Source organism: Orussus abietinus, unplaced genomic scaffold, assembly GCF_000612105.2.
Source record: "Orussus abietinus isolate OABI.00-Male unplaced genomic scaffold, Oabi_2.0 scaffold7, whole genome shotgun sequence".
NCBI lineage: Eukaryota > Metazoa > Arthropoda > Insecta > Hymenoptera > Orussidae > Orussus > Orussus abietinus.
Genome location: NW_019394453.1, coordinates 1,083,128 through 1,103,013, shown reverse-complemented (window position 1 = coordinate 1,103,013; position 19,886 = coordinate 1,083,128). Strand labels below are relative to the sequence as shown.

At 49.1% G+C, this 19,886-nt stretch overlaps 1 protein-coding gene across 3 annotated transcripts in view; it reads left to right on the top strand.

Moving 5' to 3' along the window:
• The window catches only part of LOC105704139 (abnormal cell migration protein 10), a 144,541-nt gene that overhangs the window by 62,102 nt on the left and 62,553 nt on the right, over positions 1-19,886 (top strand). Inside the window, exon 1 of one of the 3 annotated variants that reach the window (XM_012433108.1) lies at positions 7,419-7,601. The exons of 1 other annotated variant lie outside the window; for it this stretch is intronic. In XM_012433108.1, the coding sequence (XP_012288531.1) occupies positions 7,419-7,601 (183 nt within the window). Of the gene's footprint in view, positions 1-7,418; positions 7,602-19,023; positions 19,463-19,886 lie in introns of those variants that run through there. One more of the 3 variants, XM_012433109.2, reaches the window with a different exon arrangement.

The window sequence follows — 19,886 nt, the reverse complement described above, 5'->3', positions numbered from 1 at the left end:
TACTTACACGAAATTGATGCCAACAATGATATAAAACTGGTAATTTTAGCTGACCTCGCGGATAAATCCCTCTATTATCAGAGGGAAGTAGGTAATCAGGAATTACATTCGGTGCATTCCTTCGCTTATGTTAATGAATTTTAGGACGCCTTCTCAAAAAAGATATTTGAAAATCAGGAAGGAAAAATTCATAGAAAATGTTCACGAAATTATGATGTTAATTCTAAATAATTTATGTTTATAGTATGTACTCGTGGGAGACGTAATATCATACAATTCCCCCACAGCGATTGTTAGTATCTACCTGGTCGTAAAAAAAAAAAAAGTAATACGGAATAAGCGATTCGCAAGTAGGCGTGATCTTAGCGTCTCTATCATCAGCATCTTGCGGACGTTTGCTAAACGGACACTGCAATTAGACTCGCTCGGGTGATTTATTTCCGGCTTTAGCAGAAAAGAGTGCAGCAAACCACAGGTTACTCTACGAAGCGATGCATACGAGAGATATTCGGCTACTTTTGAGGTTTGGCCAGGCAGGCCCGTTTCACGAATTTACACCTTGTTTCCTGGGCCACACACCTACGGAAATTGCGAATGAGGAACGGAGGGGCACCTTATCGGGTGTGCGCATAATTATTTCTTGGGTTTGCACGCAAAAGAACCCTGATATGTCACGCCGGTCTTCAGCTGCCCCTAATCGGACGGCGCCATATTGGCGAACTTAGTGCAACTTGCCTACAATAAAGTAAATTTAATTATTAAACAGGGTGACGCTTCATCAAATTTGCTGTTATCGAGTTGGTTTTTAATTGTAACTTTGGATTACGTAGTGTTAAACGTCGAGGAACTGGCAATTACACTAGATGGGTGGTCTTTAAGGTGAGGAGATAAGTAAGGTTACGGTAAGTACTTCCTGTGGAATTTTTTCTTTTGCGAGGCTTAATTACTTTCTGAGTTTTGTATATTTAAATCCAGGTAGTATCTGGGTTACGGAAGCATCTGGAAAAGTTCGAAAATTATATTGGTCCGTAATGGCGGTCGAGAGGAATATACCGTTTCGAAGATGCAGCTGCTCGCCCGAGGAGCGACCGGATGTACAGTGTTCACTTCACTTCATACAATATTCACCTCGCCGCGAGTCCCGCCAGGTTGAGTCGAGAAGTCGGAATTTATAAGATGCTTAAATTGAGGTAAAGATTCCCGTGGTTTACTATTAATTGAAACGTCTCCATATTGCGTGGAACAACCAGACGTAATATTCACCATCCTACGACTTCCTCCGGAGCTCTAAGCAAGGAACTAGAAATTTATACGATACCCACCTAGGCATAAATTTCTCCATACATAATTCCCATGTAACGCATCTCCGTATCTCGGGGGGCAATCAAACACGGCGTTTAGATCCCTACAATTCCCTCCGAAGCACCGTGCAAAGATACAGAAATTTATACGACTCTTACGACTCTTATAAATTTCCCGGGGGTAATTTTCATTTAATCCTTCTACTCTGTACCATGATATTCCCCTTACCATGTGACACTTTCCGAGATCATCCCTATTATTTAATGTTCATTAAATTCTTCAATGATCCTCAAGGTTTCCAGATCATTTTCGAGGTTCTATTAAAATAACTCCGACTTCCTGAGCACGCGTACTCGAAAGGGTCACCTCTCCTCTTCGCCCCTCGTCGCGGGTGTAAAAAAAGGCCCCGGAGTTCCGGAGCACCCGTGAACGCGTGGCCTCGGAAAAAGCCTGGTCCTTCCCCGAGAAGCAGCTGCTCGCCCGAGGGAGGATCGGAGAGAGAGGAACCAGCACGTGTTCCCCGAGAGGCAGGTGGTTGGCGATGTTAACCAATGGCCCCTCTCCCCCTCGTCGAGCCGAGATTTGAGCGGCGCTCTCCTCAGGAGCGGAGACTTCGACGCCGGCGCAAGGGGGACGCGCGTCGCATCCTTCGTATCCTCGAGGAACCTGGGGCCGAGGGGGACCCGGAGGGGGCGGGACAGGCAGGTGATGGCGCGCGACCGGCCCCGTCGAGGGGCGCACTTTACAGCCGGTTAATAAGCCGCAATAACGACTCGGACACGTCGCGGCTGCGATGAATCTCTTCCTCGCGGGGACCAAGATGGCCGCCGAAACCGCAACCAGGAGAACGCCCGCCAAGGCAGGTGGAAGAGACGATCGGCCAGCGAGTTCGCGAATTGCATGGAACTTCTTGGGCTGCTTTCTTTTTCTTAGGTTACGTTGGTTATGGCTCTACTTTACCGACGGGATTATACCCCTTAGGAGGAAGGAGTAAATAAGAAAATGAGGGGTAAGAAACGAATGTGCGCCGAAATATTTTGCAGTCGGAGAGGAGGGAGGCGTTGCATGTTTTTTTCATTTTTATTTCATGTATTCCGTTTAAAGCTGGGCTTAGGGGGAGAATATGGAATATGTATAGGAGGGTGTAAGATGGATCGTCGCGAATTCGAGAATTATCCTTGATTCGCAAGGCCTTGCAGGTGATCATGGTCGCGGTGAGGAGAGGATAAAAAGGGAATGATAAAAAGACGCGAGTTCGTTTACGGTATCGGATATTGGTCTCGATGACACCGATCGCGGCTACCAGGAGTCACCTGTCCCTGCGCCGGTTTTTAAGCCCCGTACCTGTCATCCGAGCCCCGGCTCTCGGGAGTCGCGGTCTCGGTCCCGTCGGTGCTTTTCTCGGTTCAATTCTCCCCGAAACCATTTCGGGAGGACCTTTTGATGCGCGCGTGGGGGAGGAGGAGGGGGCGGCAGGATCTCGGGGGGACTTTTCTTTCTTTGGCAAATCAGATGCAGCTCCGCCGGGCCAGCAACAGTTGGCGCGGAGGAAACATCTGTCGGCCCCGACGCATGCGCGCTCCGCAGGTAAAACTCGTGTGCAGGGATTCTCAAATTTTTTATCCGAGATCCTCTTAAAAGGACCTCCAACCCCTTGCAACATTTCGAAACGCGATATGAAGCGTACGTAGTTTTTATTAAATTATCAAACGATTATGCGTCACTGTAGAAGGATCGAGGAGGATGCTGAGATCCACGTGGTGATTATCGGGGTAATAAGTATTTCATAAATGGTCCGATTTACTGGGTCTAAAGACGTGTATATAGCAGCGGTAGTACTTAACCGGAGTGCGTTAAACGAAAATGGGATGACACGTAGTAAATGATAATGATATGGAATTAACGACAGTCGGTCTCGTCGCCACGACTTTCGTTCTCTCCGGGCGAAATCTCGCGGGTCGATCGACCCTCGTTAAATCCGATCGCGGTGGAGCCAGAACCGGAAATGGCTGCCTAGCGGGACGAGAGGAGCGTTTACGAGCGACATAACGAGCTAGTTATCCAAGGCCTATGTACATCTTTGATTCGCTCCCCTCTAAGTGCAGGCGGTTTAGCACTCGCGCAGCTTCCGCTTAATCTGCGATTCGGTCTGTGCCGATAACTCGGCTTAGGCCCAATCGAGCTTTCCCATCTCGAGTATGCAAGTTGACTCGCACGTGAACGTTGCTTCCTGATTTCCTCGTAAAAAGGTAATTAAAGCTTCCTAGCTCCTCACGCCGGATGCTGCAATTTTATGCCGTGATTTTATGTCGCACATTAAGCCCACGTCCATTTTTGGCTCTCTCGGAAAATACTTCCGTGGGTAGGTCGTTTCTATTGTAGGCTGTAATTATTTCAGAAATTTATGCGTCAGATTTAGAGGCCTTTAAGTTTTCCCGGAGATGTCTTATGGGATTGCTTCTGATGGATTAAGATCGTATGGAGTTTGGACCGGCTAATTTTCCGGGATTTGTCCAGGGTTATTCAGGCTGAGTCGCCTGAAGTTATCGATTAGGGTGCGCGCGTTCGCACATGCGATTTCCATATTGGTCATCCGAGCTGGACTCTCCTAACAGGGGTGAGTCACTTTAGAATTATGCCCGTCCTACCATTGAAGGGTTGGAACCCCTGAATTAGGTTCGGCAATGGCCGATACTGTGTAACTGGGTGGGGATTGCGTTTACGATGCAAATTCGAGCGCGACTCACCTGAATGCTTTCTTAGTCATTCGCGAGGTGCCCAACCTATTCCATTTCCTAATCGAAATGGCACCCATGAGCTGGCTCTCGGATTCCGAGGAATTAATTAAAACTACAACACCTGTATCATAATCAAGCAGACGTAAAACAGACGTCGTTAAATGAGTCTGATCGCAGATATAAATTTTTTTTAAATAAATCTTGATGTTTCGTTTTAATTAAGATTTCATAATCAACGATATATTCAAGAGTTGCGAAATGCAGAGTCGTCGATGTGATGAACGGAGAACGATGAAAATGATTAAAGAGAATTGATAGGCAAATTTCACATAATTTTTCAGTTGTTCTTAAATCTTCGAATTGTTTGCTCAGGGGTTCTGTGAATTCTGAAACGAGCACGTTTATGATTATTAATCACAGAATGGCGTCTATTGAGGCTCGGAGCGTTGCGAAGTTGGAGCACGTTCCTTCGGGGCTCAGACGCAAATTGGGTTATTGAAATGGGTCTTGGAAAGGAACAAGTCCTGTGCAATAAAGCATTCATGGTATCAGTCTTGGAGAAATTCGGGGAAGTTTCGAGGAGCCGTCTCAATGGGAATCCCGACGACATTCGAGCCATTGTGTGCAGTGTCAAACCAGCGAGAGAGCTTTGGACCCCAATTGGGGCCTACTCCAATGAACATTGGCTCCCTTTTGTTCCGAGTCGCTCGCAAAGTCGAGTTGCATATTCCATTTCCATTTCTTTCCAGAAGGAGATTGAAGCCCTGGTGCCCTACTTTAAATTAATTCCCAAAATGGCATTTCAGAATGAAATCCCATCGGTCAAATAGCGACCATTATAAGTTCAGGTCACCACCACAAAAATCTTAAAATTCAGAGGTCCTGTGATTATGATTCATTTTGACGACTTGAAGTAAGAAGAGATTCTTCGACGATAACAGACCGCGTACAATGAAATCACGGACTACCATCGTTGAAATCCAAAAATTTGAAGATCCTACGATTTTTCTTCATTTTGATGACTTGGAGTAAGAAGAGTTTTTACGACGATAACGGACTGTGTACAATGAAATCATTGATTATTATGTTTTAATCCCGAAATTCAAGGATTCTAGGATTTTTGTTCATTCCGACGACTTGAAGTGAAAAGAGTTTCTTCGACGATAACAGACCGCGTACAATGAAATCACGGACTACCATCGTTGAAATCCAAAAATTTGAAGATCCTACGATTTTTCTTCATTTTGATGACTTGGAGTAAGAAGAGTTTTTACGACGATAACGGACTGTGTACAATGAAATCATTGATTATTATGTTTTAATCCCGAAATTCAAGGATTCTAGGATTTTTGTTCATTCCGACGACTTGAAGTGAAAAGAGTTTCTTCGACGATAACAGACCGCGTACAATGAAATCACGGACTACCATCGTTGAAATCCAAAAATTTGAAGATCCTACGATTTTTCTTCATTTTGATGACTTGGAGTAAGAAGAGTTTTTACGACGATAACGGACTGTGTACAATGAAATCATTGATTATTACGTTTAAAATCCCGAAATTCAAGAATTCTGTTTTTTGTTCATTCCGACGACTTGAAGTGAGAAGAGTTTCTTCAAGGTTGAGGGACACTGCGTACCCGTGGCTCGCGCCACGCGACCAGGTCGACCGGCCATGGTGGGTGCCGGGTGTTGTTGAAATCAACGCGGTGGGGTTCCTTCGAGCACTATAACCGAGCCTCGAGCCTTCAGTCGACTCTCGGCTCTCACTGCGTCGAGGCTGAGATTCCGTTAATTAGGATCCATCTTCTGGCGGAGAAGAAGCCAGTGGGTAGCGTTCTCCAGCATCTCGGTGGACCAATCCAGGCAAGACCATTAACATTAGTGCCATCGTTCGGAGGAATAAACACCCTTCGATTTCAACACCTATCGACAATCAACACCCCCACCGTCGATACGAGAGTTTCTCCAAAACCAGGAAAAAGAAGAAATTATTGGATTTTGACAAAAGCAACGCACGAGTCATAGGAACATCGTATCGACTAACATATCTTTGTTTTTAACAAAAAGGAAAGACCGAAGGACTCGTGAGAAACATTGTGAATATTTCTCAGGAACGTATTAGAAAAAGGAGAAGTGTTCCGGATGATAATAGATTACTCCTGGAGGTGTACGAAGAGATTAGGTGAGTTTATTAAAATTCATTCTTGAAGGGAATTTCTGTGGAGGAGCGCCGAGGAGGAGTTTCACTCGAAGATCTCTAGGGAGGTGTCTAAGGTGTGTTTCGATTCAAGATTAAGGAATCCAGGCCAGGTCGAGTTATTTCTCGAAAATTTGCGGAATCTTCGAGGCCCGATTTTCGAGATGTCGGAGGAGAGGGAGATCGATCCGCCGAGGAGGGGAACGAGGAAGTGAGAAGATCATATAAACCGGCTCGTCGTATCCCAAGGTGCCGCTCGAACGAAGGATCGATCGAGCGATCCATCGTCGACAGGATCGCCACCGTTGGATCCGATAACAGCCTGCCGGTGTCGCGAGATCGATTAGTTATCGGGGATAATCGATCTCTGGAGCCTCGATCGCTCGCGCTCATCCGCGCCGATCCATCGTTTCCCGAAGCTCGTTCGACTTTGTCGGCCGATCGACGTCGGAAATCGATCGATCGAGGAAGGATTAACGAGGCATTGAAAGAGATAACCGATAATAAAGCAAGAGTGGTTTCGTGAGAAAGGCGGAAGAACTTTCGCGCGAATCGAAGGGTACGAAAAATGAAGATTTAAAAAAATCGATACCTAAGAAGAGCAGACGATCCAAGAAATTTGGAGAAGTTCCTGGAAGATCGAAGGAGACGAAGGTCGAAGAAGCGCAAGGCTGGGATATCAGAAGGAGCGAGGGAAGGATAACCGATAACCAGACGCAGGAATCCGCGGCTGGCGCCACGAGGTCCTGCGGGGGCGACGAAAGGGAAGGATACGTACATCCGAGAGGAAAGATCGATGTCCGTGAGACGTCCCCGCGAATAGGGATCTGCAGGACGAGGGAAAGGGGACGCGGAATAACGGGGGCACCGATAAAAGGAGAACGCTTCGAAGAAGCAGGAGGTGTGTCGAGCGACTCGCGAGGATTTCGAAAGACTTCGTCGATTTGCATCGGTCCGCAATCGCCTCGATGTCGGCATCGACCAGTCGCTTCGTTAATTGCCGATAAACCTTGCCCAAGAACGGCGCCCCGGCGATTTCGGGTCGTAAAAAGATCGAGGACGATTTGCGGGGGATTTATCTGTTTGTTGGCCGGAGGAACCCGAAAGGAGGAGATCCTTTTGGACGCGGTAGCGGGCGCGTGAATTTCTCTTCGCGGTCGAGGGATCTCGAAGAGCGAGGATGCTGTGCGGGACCTTCAAGAGGAAGAGGAGGCACCTCGGGGATGAGTACAGACTGGTCAGGTCGACCTCCGCATTCCCGAGAGTGATTTCCGGGAGGGACCATCCCTCGAGTCCTGCCAGGAGGGGCAAGCCTTCCAAGAGGGGGGTCAAGTCTTCGGTCATCAAGGACCTCCTACGAATGGTAGATATCTAGATATATAAACATGTTCCTATCTTTGAGTGGAATGTCTGCATGGATCTTCAATGTCTCGGAAGTCTATCATGACAAATATATCCATTTGTACAAGGAGATCGCTCCTTCTTGCGTATATTTCGAACCCTTGGACCAACTTGGACGCAAGAAAGAAACCGATCGATCGATTTAACTGTATACTATACCGTAGGGTAATTATGAATGCTCATTATATTCATTTTCACCGGACAATTCTTCTCTTCTCGCGTATATTTACATCACTGGACGGACTTGGACGCGAGAAGGGAAACTCGTCGTGGGATCATGAGAAAGATCATTAATTTCAATGGCATGCTCTAAACCTTCACAGATACTCTATTGGTATCATGACCATACACACGTGGCCTTAGAAACCATGTAAATGTTTTCATTGTAAAGGGCAAATAATAGCTAAATTGTATGAAGGTTAAGTCTTTCAGGGTAAGTTAACCATTATAACAACCAAATAAAATTAATAAAGTGGACAGGGCAAAAACTGCATGGAATGCATGGTCTAACACCACGTGTCTGGAGACGAAGATGGGAAATAATTATTTTATATAGAAATATTTTATATCAATATTTACCAAGTGATTCGTTCATCCATCGAGGTACTTCGGGCCTGTTCGAGACTTTCCGTTCTCGACCCATCCGTCGGTCCATCCTCGCGGAATGCATTCCGCGTTCCTTCGGTCTCCCTTTCAATGGATCTGGCCCTCGGACCAGATCTACCATTTGCCACATCGCATTCCCGCTAAATGGGAGCCGCGTTTCAGCACCCATGTAGAAAGAGAAATGCTCGCACGCCTTCGCGGCCGCCCAGGCATTTATTAGACTACCCTCGAAGGGGCAGGAGTCCGCGTTACCGACCGAGGAACACCGAGTCACGACCCGAGGCAACGGTCTTTGGCTACCGAGCCCTCGTTCGTGCACTTTTGCTCCTTTTGTACCGACCGACCCGACGTTTTGCTCCTTTCTGGTCTAAATCGGGTCCCCTGGCGTCGGCGGCTTCTCGCAGCCGAGGTTCCGGATAAAGACTCGACCTCGGCGTTCCGTGATTCTGGAAAACTGCACGAGTCCATCTAAACGATTAATTTTCTGTCAACGCGTTGACTTGTCACCTGAATTTGGATATCGCGGAAATTACCATAGTTCAGTCCACATTAATAATGAATTTTCTATAAACCGTTGACGTGACACACCTGAATTTAGGCTACGCTAAAATCGTTACAACTTCTAGTGACACTCAACGGATACGAAAATTCTCTAAATATTACTCTGGACCAATTGCACGGATTATTCCAATTTACACATTTAGGCATATCCTCGATTTCGCGAAAATTACATTAAACTCTGGCACGAAGTTCTTGTCCCGCAAGACTATTTCTCCTAATGCAATACAAGAAAACATTAATGGATCATTTGTTATTGCGAGTAGAATCCTTTTTCCAAGTTTCCGAAGTCACGCCAGATAACGGGGCGGCCCAGGGATTAAGGAAATTAATTGTGTTTAATTAATTTTATCTCCCGGAGGTAAGGTGGCGTCGTGTTTTTAGGCGATGCTTTTCAGCCGGATTAAAGTAATTCTCTGTACGTGGAAGAGGACGTCGCCATCGTCGTCGTTGTCGTTGTCGTTGTCGTCGACGTCGTCGTCGTCGTCGTAACTTGTGGGAGAGTGCAAAGCAGCGGAATAATCAGGCAGCCCCGTAAGGTCGCCTTTTAAGGCATTCGCGGGATGTCCATTCGGTCCATTAGAAAGCCTTTGTTGCCGGCTGGCTGTATATTTTTTTATTGCTACCCGGGACACGGCGTTCCGTCCTCTTAAGCCGCGTCCATGGGGCGAGGAGCTATTGACCACGGTCAAGGACAAGCCGGCGGAGGGAATTCCTCTGCGGACATTGTTGGTCGAAACGGTGGTCGCGGCTAACGGCGCCTCCCCCTCCCGACGTTTCAATTTCCCCTCGTCCACCGTCCAGCCTTGCTGCACATTTTTTCTCATCCCCATCGACGGCATCAGAATGACGTTTCACAAAAAAAAAGAAAAAAGAAAAATGTGTTTCTCCGTCAAGTGAGTCTCGATACTCTAAATAATTAAGCCTTATTCCTTCCACTGTCCACAAAAATGTCGAAACAAAATTTCACTTTTGTTTTTATGATTGAAAATACTTCCAATTGTGACAAAACGCAAGAAAATGATTTCATTGAATTAATGCTCGGAATTTCTCAGCGACGACTTTCCTTGATTTTCTGGTACAGTTTCTTTAACTCCATTCAAAAGAGTCATTTGATTGAGAGAAATAATTTATTTTCTATATATATATATATATCAAAACGTCAAAATATTTATAAACTTTTCTTGAAACTGGACGCACCGAATCAGTTGGAACTTCAACACGTGATTATGAAGGCTCTAAAGAAGAACGTCAAAAATCAAATGACTCGGTGCACTTAGTTTCGAGAAAAGTTCTATAAATACTTGTCCTTTCGATATGAAAATGACGCTTTAGTAACACCTTTCATACCATTATCATCGCTATTATCTACTGCTATCGAGATTGAAACGAAATTCGGGGAGGTACTTCGATCTCATTTCTATTTCAAATTTCGCGGGCAGTGTCGTTCAGTGTCGCCAAGGTCGTGTAACGATCTCGGCTATCGACTCAGGTGCCGACGCAGGTGTAATCCGCTCCGGAATCCGCGTAGAACTCCTCGGGGCCGCAACTCCCGCGGCAAAATGGCGCATACCGAGGCGTACCTCCACCAGGGTGGCACTCTCGCGATCGACTCTCGATGGCAGGTTAACGCTCCCTCCACCTCCCCTCCCCATCCCTCCCGCAATCCCCCGATGTGACATTTTTTCCCGTTAATCCCGGAATCCGCGCGCGCTTTGATTCCCCGCGAAAGGGGAAGCTCGATTCTCTCTCCTTTCTTTTTTTTTTTTTTCTTTCTTTCCCGACAACGCTGCCAGGTCCCTCCCGAGGAGACGGAGAAGTCGCACGAATTCATTTTTTTTTTTCCGCCGATGGAATCGGTGAGATGTCTTTGACTGTTTTCCCTTTTCTCTCTCTCTTTCTTTTTTTTTTTTAATGCCCACGCGAAGGGAAACGAAATGTTTTTCCCCGGCGTTGGGGTAAGTGTTATTGCAATCGGGGGTGGATACCGGGAGGGGGGGTCGAGGTTGCGGGGTTACTCTTTCAGAAAATGCGAGGAAGAGTCGAAGAGGACGGTATCGCGGTGATTGCGAGGGGTCGCTCGCGCGATAAGGGACGCCCAACCTTGGCGGGTTTATCTTAGTTTTGTGAGGAAAATCTTGAGGGAGAGAAATATAATTTATTCTCGAAAATCCGACGGCGTAACGGCGTAATAGACGGTGGATAACTCGTGGGAGATTGATATTAAACGTGCAAAAGTACCGCACAATGAGCATTACATGTAACGGTTACGTCGGTAATCTCTCGTAATTCCATTTTAAGATCTTCATTCTCTTTAAGTATCCTGGGGGCGGCGCCGAAAATTCTCCTAGGCCAATTCCGAAACGCTGAAATCCCTAATAAGCGGTTTAAGGGAGGGCAAAAGGGGATAAAGAGGGAAGAGAGCCTCCCGAAAATTCGTCTTCGTCCATTCGGGGGATATTTTTCCGCCGTCCTTTTTCCCACCTTCCCTCGATGTCGCTTCATCGCGCGTACGTGTCGTGGGGAACTTAATCGGGGCGATATCGGATAGCCGAGATTTCGGCCGGTGGGTTCGGTTTTTGTCCCTTTGCCGGCCAGCCAGGACAAGACTTTCGCGGGTTGGCCGGGATTCCGCGGGAGCGAGGGAGACAGGGAGAGAGGGAGAGGAGCCGCGCGGGGGGCCCAGAAGGGTCGAGAAAGGGAAAGGAAGAGAGGAGAGCCTCTTTTTTCCCCGTAGCAATTTGTGTACGCTCCGGGCCCGGCTTTGTTCGCCTTTTTGTTTTCGGCCTTTTTGTTTCCCTCGGCGGGACTCGCTCGCGGCTTCTCATCGCGAATATCTCGGCGCATTCCAGCGCGGCCTGGCCCGGCTCGGCTCGGCCCGGCCTGGGCCGCGCAATTTTTAGGCCTCGCGGCCCGACTCGACTCGGCCCGGCCCGGCCCTTTAGGCGCCGGAATGTCCCGGACCTGGGGAATAAAAACCCACCGCGTGCACTTCTTCTGCACCTCTCTTCGGAATGTCTTCCTTCGCCGGCCAACCTCAGACCCGAGATTTCAACCGGAGAAATTACGACTGCCGGAATTGCGGGAATCCGTCGGGCTTGCATGGCGACTCCAATTAGGCTTTTATTTGGTAATAGGACTTCTTTTTTCGATATCTGGACCTGGAAGCTCGGCTGAGTTGTGCGCCGAATACGTCTTGCTACAATGCAAACTCTACAGAGTATCTTTACGGCATGGACCGGTCTACCGCGATGTTATTAAATATTTTTAGTGTGTATATTGGATTTTATCTTTTCGATCCGAGTTTGATGAGATAGGTTGAAAATGAAGGATTTCATTAAGGATTTTATTTGGGACCCAGAAATTTGTTTGCCTGTTCTAAAGATTCATTTGCTAATTTAGCAATTATATTTTTCTTCAAACCAAGTTCTTCCATGGTTGGATTTAAATTCGATGCAATTGCAAATGGTTTTGCTGCTGGTGCAATTATTAGTATTAAGAGGAAAACCATTAACAATGCTGTCCTTTTTCAACAGTGCAAATGTCATTTTATCCATGCGGTTATAGATCGGTCTGTCGTGGTGTTAGAAATTTTCACTAAATTCATCCATTTTTTATCTTTGTTATCGGGTACCAGGGTTTGATCGAATAGGTTGAAAACGAGGATATCGAATGCGGTTAGGTGCATCGTCTTAATGATTGAGAGGCACTCGGAAAATTGATAAGTTTTTTTATCTCTACGAAGATTGCCGGTTGGCTCTCCCGTGTTCGGGGGCGAAGTGGATCAACAGATGGAGATCTATTTGACGGCTGCAGGGTGCGCTTATGTTAAACCGGCAACCCGCAGAGTCGCCGTTTATCTGGCTTTTAATCGAATCTCCTCGTTGGGCGATTTCGATAAGTGCCCCGATAGGGCAGGCGGACCCACCGGGCGAATCCCCAAATGAGATGGAATTTCGGCCGAAACGAGAGGTCGTTCACCGAGCGCTACCGAGGGTAGTTATTTAACCAAACGCACTACCTAAAAATAATTAACGTAATTCCTATAAAACGACGGAAATAAAAATAAAATAAACGATCGTCTTCAATTTTATAACACACTGTTTGTTTTTACGTCAGCAATTCAGAGGGAATGTAGTCGCAAAGTTCAAGGCGATTGAACAAAGACTCGAAACAAACGCAATTCCCTTCATCGAATGACCGAGCACGGTGGTAATTAAGAAACAACGGGCGCTAATTGCGGCAATTCGGGCCGGTTTGCGGGCCACTTTAGATCCCACGTCTCGGGGGGAAATAAATCTCCATTTGTCTATTTGGCGGCGACCAATCGGGCCAAAGTTGACGGGCTCGCGGAAAGTCGCCGCCACCGCTTTGGGCCGGAGAGTCGCTCGTACTCGTCCCGAACGAGTTCGGGGAACCGGACTAGTTCCGCGCGATGCCTATCTACATCGCGAACCGCTCGCGTCGGGGTGGCGATTCGCAGGAATCGCGCGAACATCGTGCGAATCGCGCGAACCAGGCCGGCGACTGATGGCGCCGCTGGCGGCGTTTCCTCTAATTACCACTTAGCCGGAGTCAATCGACGCGCCGGCGACTGGGAACATACGCGAGGGTCGGCAAAAAGCGTCCGATTTTATCGACACCGAACACTCCGCGCCATTGGCCGAGGCGTGGAGGACGTCACTTTTTCCACCCGCGGTCATCTATTCTATCTGCCTCGTACTTCACGCCTGAAAAATACATCAGAGGGCGGGAGGGTGGTGCGCGTTATTCATTTTTGCTTGCCTAGGTTAATAATCAAGTTTCCGTACATTAGTCCCGTTCGCTTTGAAGTGACAATAATATCTTTATCAGGTGCAAAGGGAACCTTTATCAGATGTAAAACACAAGGCTCCCCGCTTATACGTATTTATATATGAATTTGGCACGAAACTCTGTCGAGTTTCTGCATTTGGTAGGAACTAAATATTAACTTCAAGAGGTTGGAAAAGATTTTGTAGGTTAAGGAGGGAAAGAGGTGTAATGGGGTGTCAGGGGTAGGGTTGTTTGTATTCATTATTCTTGACTAAGGTACATTGAACAAGAATTTTTCTTCGTTAGGTCGTGGTCTAGAGGTGTGTCTGCTGTCCAGAGTGATTAGTTTGAAGGAGTCGGTACGGCGTCTGCAGCGTCAGGACGTTTCCCTCCAATAATAGGATATCTCTCGATCTACGCGCACATAATGTGGATCATAGATATCCGTATTTATGTCCAGCCTCTCCCAGGATCTCGCTTCTTTGTGTATAATCTCCATGTGGATGTCCCACTTAGGGGCGTCAAAGCCGCGCTCGGGACCGTAATGGCGCCTGCCAACATGGCGGGCACACCTTCCACGAAGGCGGCGCCCTTTCGGCTCGCCGAGATGTAAATCTCGGCCGAATTTCATTTCTCCCGTTCTTTCCTCTCCCCCTTTCTGCCTCCCAGGGGCTCGGAAAGGGTTCCGCGGCAACCTCGACATGGAAATTTCGATGGACCTCCATCGCCGGAATACATGAATCGTCGTTCCAACGTCTTCTGGAGAGGCTCCTAGATCTTCGAGTTTACCCGAAGCCGGAGGGAGAACAATGCCCGACGTTTCAAAACCCCTTATTTTCGGCACTTTACTGCGCCGCTTGACAGAATTCTCTTCCTGTCCCGGGTGGAATATAATAATATAACGATATAACGATATCGCCCGTCCGGCGCCATGTTGGCTCGGACGGTGGAGGCAAGACGCGCGGTCAGTTCGACGGAGATTAACGAGCGAAGGCTCGTCTTAGTACCCCCGAGTTTATGGTTCTTCCCGGTTTATTAACCCAATTCACACGTCTCTGGAGAGGTCCCTCTGGAAACCCACGCACGAACTGGCGCGAGTCCTGGATTGCGCGTGGGTGCGAACTCGTCCTAACCTCAACTGCGATCCCGCGGGAGTGCAACCGCCATTATTCGCTCGAAATATGAATGATATGGTTCTTGTCCAATTATAAATGACGTCGACGACACGGTATCGAATATATATCGTTCTTTGTCCCGAGTCGTACACAGTGCTGGGTGTGCGTAATGAGTTTAATACGCAGCAAGGGCCTCGAAGCATAAGTACCGCGCCATAGTGGGCTCGGTGCGCAAGCGTATCGATGCAGTGACGAAATCGGCGCAGCCATGGGCGTAGAGATCGGAGATTCGGACCCCCTGGGAACTCGTTCCAATTTCTCGGTATCAAATGCCTTGACATTTAGTCCCCTTCCTCCTCTCTTTCTCGACTCTCTGTAATTACGCGCGACAACTTCCTGGGGATTAATTCATCGAGGTATCTGGTATTAATCCGGTGATAATTTAATCTCTCCCCGTAATTTGAAGACGGCAGCGCCGCCGTGAGTGTACCCAAGGGGGATTTAGTTCCGATGCGAAAAGTGGGCGAGGTCGGTCAAGGGTCCTAAACGTAAAAATGTCCGACACTCGGGGCCCCATCTCGGCCTCGGATTTCCTCCCGACGGCACTGCGGGCGTCTAATCCCGTTTCGCAGTCGCTTCGAGGTTATGTGCGCGCGCGGGCGCGCGAATAGCCTCCGGTTTCGCAAGCACCTCTTCGACTGAAAACCGCTTGTCCAAGAACGCGCGGCGCGACCGCGCTTACGTAAACGTGAGCGCGCCGCGGCGAGACAATACGCCGATCCTAACCCGACCTCGTGACCTCGTCGAGAATATTCCGGAAGAAACGAGGCCGTATCTGGAACGCGGCGCAAGATTAAGAGACGCGAACGAGCCAGCCTCCGATTGGCGGGGCCCGCGACAATGCAACGCGCCCCTGTGTGTGCGCCATCGCGTGCCAAGAAGTCTAAACCTTCTCATCCCCGCGGAGTAATCGAAGCCCCTTTACCTCCGTCCCCGGAGGAAAGAAGGTCGCGCGAAAACCGAGTGGCCCGCCGTTTTCGCGAAGTCTCGACATCGATTTCTGCGGAATCAGGTTACGCCCGCGGGATATCCGATGTACCGCACAATGGTTCCCCCCCACGAAGCACGAATCGTTTGAATTCGTCGATCAACTCGTCCCCGAAGCCGAGATAATTGCATTCAAAATCGCGAGGTGAGCCGACTCGCGCCCCGCGGCCATTCTCGAGCGTCGCGCTCCCCCACCGTCGAATCTTTCTCCTACGTTTAGCTCCGCTCGGGGTAATCACGCGAAGGGTCCACGATATGAGCGACGATGCTTCACTCCGGCGGGATCCGAATCATTCTGCATCATTGCCACAATCGGCGGAAACTTTCCGGAAACGACTCTCGAACTCGCGAGGTGGTGGACCCTCGTTGCCGTTGCGCCCCGCGAACCCGCTCGCGTCCTCATCGATCCTCTCTCCGCGTTGTTAAACGTTTTCCCATGGCGTTTCGTTCGGCCGGCAACATTGTGCCCGTCGGCAATGGCAAAATCAATTAACCAGTCTACGCGCACTCCGCGCGCGTTACTTCGCACGCGTGCACGCAGACGTGGCGCGTAACTACGCGCGCCGGGCGGCGGCGTATTTTGAGAGCGCGGTGCGCGCGCACCGCGGTTGCCAGGGGCAACCGTGACTCACACACCCAGCGTCGCGCGTCTCTCTTCCTCGCGCTCGGGCATTCACTCCGCGGCGTGGCTCGCGCCCTCTCTCTCGCACCTGCGCTGGTCCCATGCGGGTCTCTCGCTCTCCCCTTCACCCGTGCTCTCTCTCTCACCCACTCCTTCTTCTCGCTCCACACCTCGCCTGCCGGCCGCGTCTCTCTCCCACCACTGCGCCCGACTACCGCGGTCCTTCTCCTCCGGCTTTCCTCTCCCGCGCCCGACGCCACTGAAAACCCAGGGATGTAGCAGCGTATTTCATTAGAGGTAGCGACGCGCGAGCGACAAAGTACCGGCACCATACTTCCCGGCATTAATCCGCGCCGGGCGCTGTCGCGTTTTCCCTCCAAGGTTTCTACTTACGAGGACGTCGAGCCGGCGTAAAATTCCGCGCCTCGAATCCCCCGGGATCCACCTCGCGACTACTGACGTGCCCTAATTTCGCCCCCCTCGCTCGATCTGCCTCCCTCTCTCCCTCTCTTCCTCTCCTCTTTCCACCTTATTTTACGACTCTTTTAGCTCGTCGTAACGTTTCGCTCGCTCGGCATATACAGTTTTGCACTTATCGCGTCGAAGTTACCAGTTCAGGTTACGGCACCGAACTGAACCTAATGAATAATAATTATAAGGAGTTTCGTTCCTTTCAGCTCGATGATTTATTTCGAGCTAAGTTGGATAGTAGGGGAGCAACGAACTGTCTTTGCGATCGTTATTTAATCTACTTTTTCATTAGCCTCTAACGTTTATGTCTCGTTACATTGTCCCCATGGTGGTATCGTGCACGCGTCGAGGTTCATTGCCACTATCTTCCCTCGTAAATTCCGTATCGTCGCGCGTGAGGGTCGCTCCGAAGCCTGGCGATATGCTTCCCGCTATTAGTGGTAGATATCGAGGGGGAAATAAATCGTTTGTCCAACTATTTCATTAGCCTCGGTACTTTTCCCGAGGAGGAATCGGTCTGTTTGCGACGATTATCGAGACCAGTCCTTGCTAGGACATTTTGCGCTGTTCAATGGTCCTAACCACATCTCGGATCGCTCGAGATTATCTGTCCGACCGTGTCCTTGTTATCAACTTGAGTACTGTTTACTCCAGTACACTCGGATTATAATAATAGTACAATCCGATACGAACAAGAAGATAATATATACTATTATAAATTAAGAAATCCAAATATTTAAATATTTAAATCAAGATTTCGCCTGTATTTAAAAAGGAAAGGGAATGCAATTCAAGGCATTAAACAATTAATAGTATTAAATATATTTATGCCGTTCATGTATATTTCACCCGTCAACTAGAAACCAAGGTAAACCCACGTAATAAACTCTAGCACCGAAGAAGAATCTAAAATAAAAATTGAACGGTTCAATTTCATTCCCTGTTTCAACAAAGCATAAATATCTTTATGAGCGAAACAAGGAATGTTAACGAAAAACATGTATCCATAAATAATAATAACGTCGTTCATAACCACAGTTTCATTTTCTACCAAAAGGATGGGACAATTCATGTACTATTATTGTTCTAAAAATGCGTAAGAGAACGGGCTGGAATAATAGTACGATTGCTATAAAAATAGTATTGCTGGCAACACTGGACCGGGTGTACCTCTGAGTAATTCTCGCTCAAATGTATTTGGCTCGAAACTCTACCGAGTTTCTTGATATGAAAAACGAATTGCGGATCGGCCCGGAACCGAGGACCCTCGGGACCTCCTAGGACCCGGGATCGCCTGGGATCGTCCCTGAACCCGGCGGGCGCGGTGGAGGGGGGCGCCGGTAGAGGGGGCTCGCCGCGAGCGGTGGTAGGGGGCTAGAGCCTAGAGGTCTCTCGGTCCCGGAGGGGAGGGGGAGAAAGAGAATAACCCCTCGTGGCCACCCTCGCCGGGACGCGTCGTGGGTACGCCCCCGCCGCGCCGCGCCGAACCGAGCCGATCTCGCCTCCTAGTCCTCTCGTCGTTCAGTTCCGTTCCGTTCCGCCGAGCCGAACAGCAGCCGCAGTCGCGCTCTTTCGGCTCCTTCGGCTCCGCGCGCAACCGAACCACCGAGTCGCCGCTCGCAGTTGCAGCGCCCAGGAGCGCAGCTGCTCCGAAGATCTCGACCTTCGCGGGGACTTTTCGATCTTGGTCGTCGAGCTATCGAGCCGAGGAATTTCGTCAGATCGGTAGTTCCGACGATGCAGTTGCAGCTGCAGGTGGACGAGGGACGGTGATTTATAAATCGTAGCTCGATATAGGTCGTTATCGAGGGTCCTGGGTCCAAGGACGCGAGGTTGGGGGTATCCGGAAGAACGACAGCTGCAGCTGCGCGAGGTGAACTTCCGGCCCGGGTGTCGAGCGCGGTCGCGAGCTCGGCAACGCTTCGCGCTCCGCTGCAGCTGCACCGCTGCACCGCTGCACGCGTCGATGCCGCGCACCGGGTCACCGCTCCGCCGCTGACCAATCACCGCGCGCCGGCAGCTGCGGCGCCGGAAACACGTGGACCACTCGCGAGGCGGATTACCGCGGACCCCTCGCCGGGCGCCGACCAATCGGGCGCGCCGGATGCTCGCACAGCGCGCTCGACATTTGGCAAATGTCGCGCACCGCGGCAGAGGTGACATTAGTGTCGGCGCCGTCATCATGGGCGGTCGGGATCGAAGCTCCGCCGGTAACCGAGAGTTCCCGTTAACCGAGTGAGACTCGAATATTAAGTCGAATATTAAAACGGAGACGTGATATTAGGGGGAATAAATTCCTATTCTCGACTGGTCGTCGAAAGGAATAATTTAACGGGGTTGCGAGTTACTCGAATGGTTGCCCCGGTGAAAGAGACATGGTTATGTACGATAAAGTGATAATATCCTGAGCGAATTCGAGAGCTGGTCGAGAAGCGGTCGGGGAAAGGTGGTGCCGTAGAAAGGAGAAGAATGGATTGGCTCAGGAGACAGGACGCGAGGGAGGAACTGGAGCCGGCCAGGGACAGCCCGGAAGCGAAGACAGCTGCGCTCACGCCGGATGAAGGAGAAGAGTGCTACTTCGAGGAGGACGCCTCTATGGACGAGGGAATGGTACGTATGACACGTGCGAAGCCATGTTGGGTCTTGGGGTGCCTACCGGTACGGGGAGAGGGTCGATTGGTTTTCAAATCGATTACTTCCGGACGAACGTCGCGTTGACTTCACCTTTAATCTCTCTGCTGGGGAGCAGGAATTAGAAAATAAAACCAACTGGACACGTTCCCTATACTGGGTTCGACCGTCCCAACCGTGACCTAACCTACAAATCTTCTACATTTTTATATTCTTTTGAGGAAAAAAAAGTTGGTTGTGATTCAAAGAAATATGCATTGCTGCAACAAATTCGTCTAAAGAAATGTAGTAAAGAGTAAAGAGAATTTGTTTAAAATAACGACATGATTTTATTTTCTCAACGAAATAATTGTCTCTTACAATTATACATGATTTAGGCAGCAATATATATATTTGTTTCAAT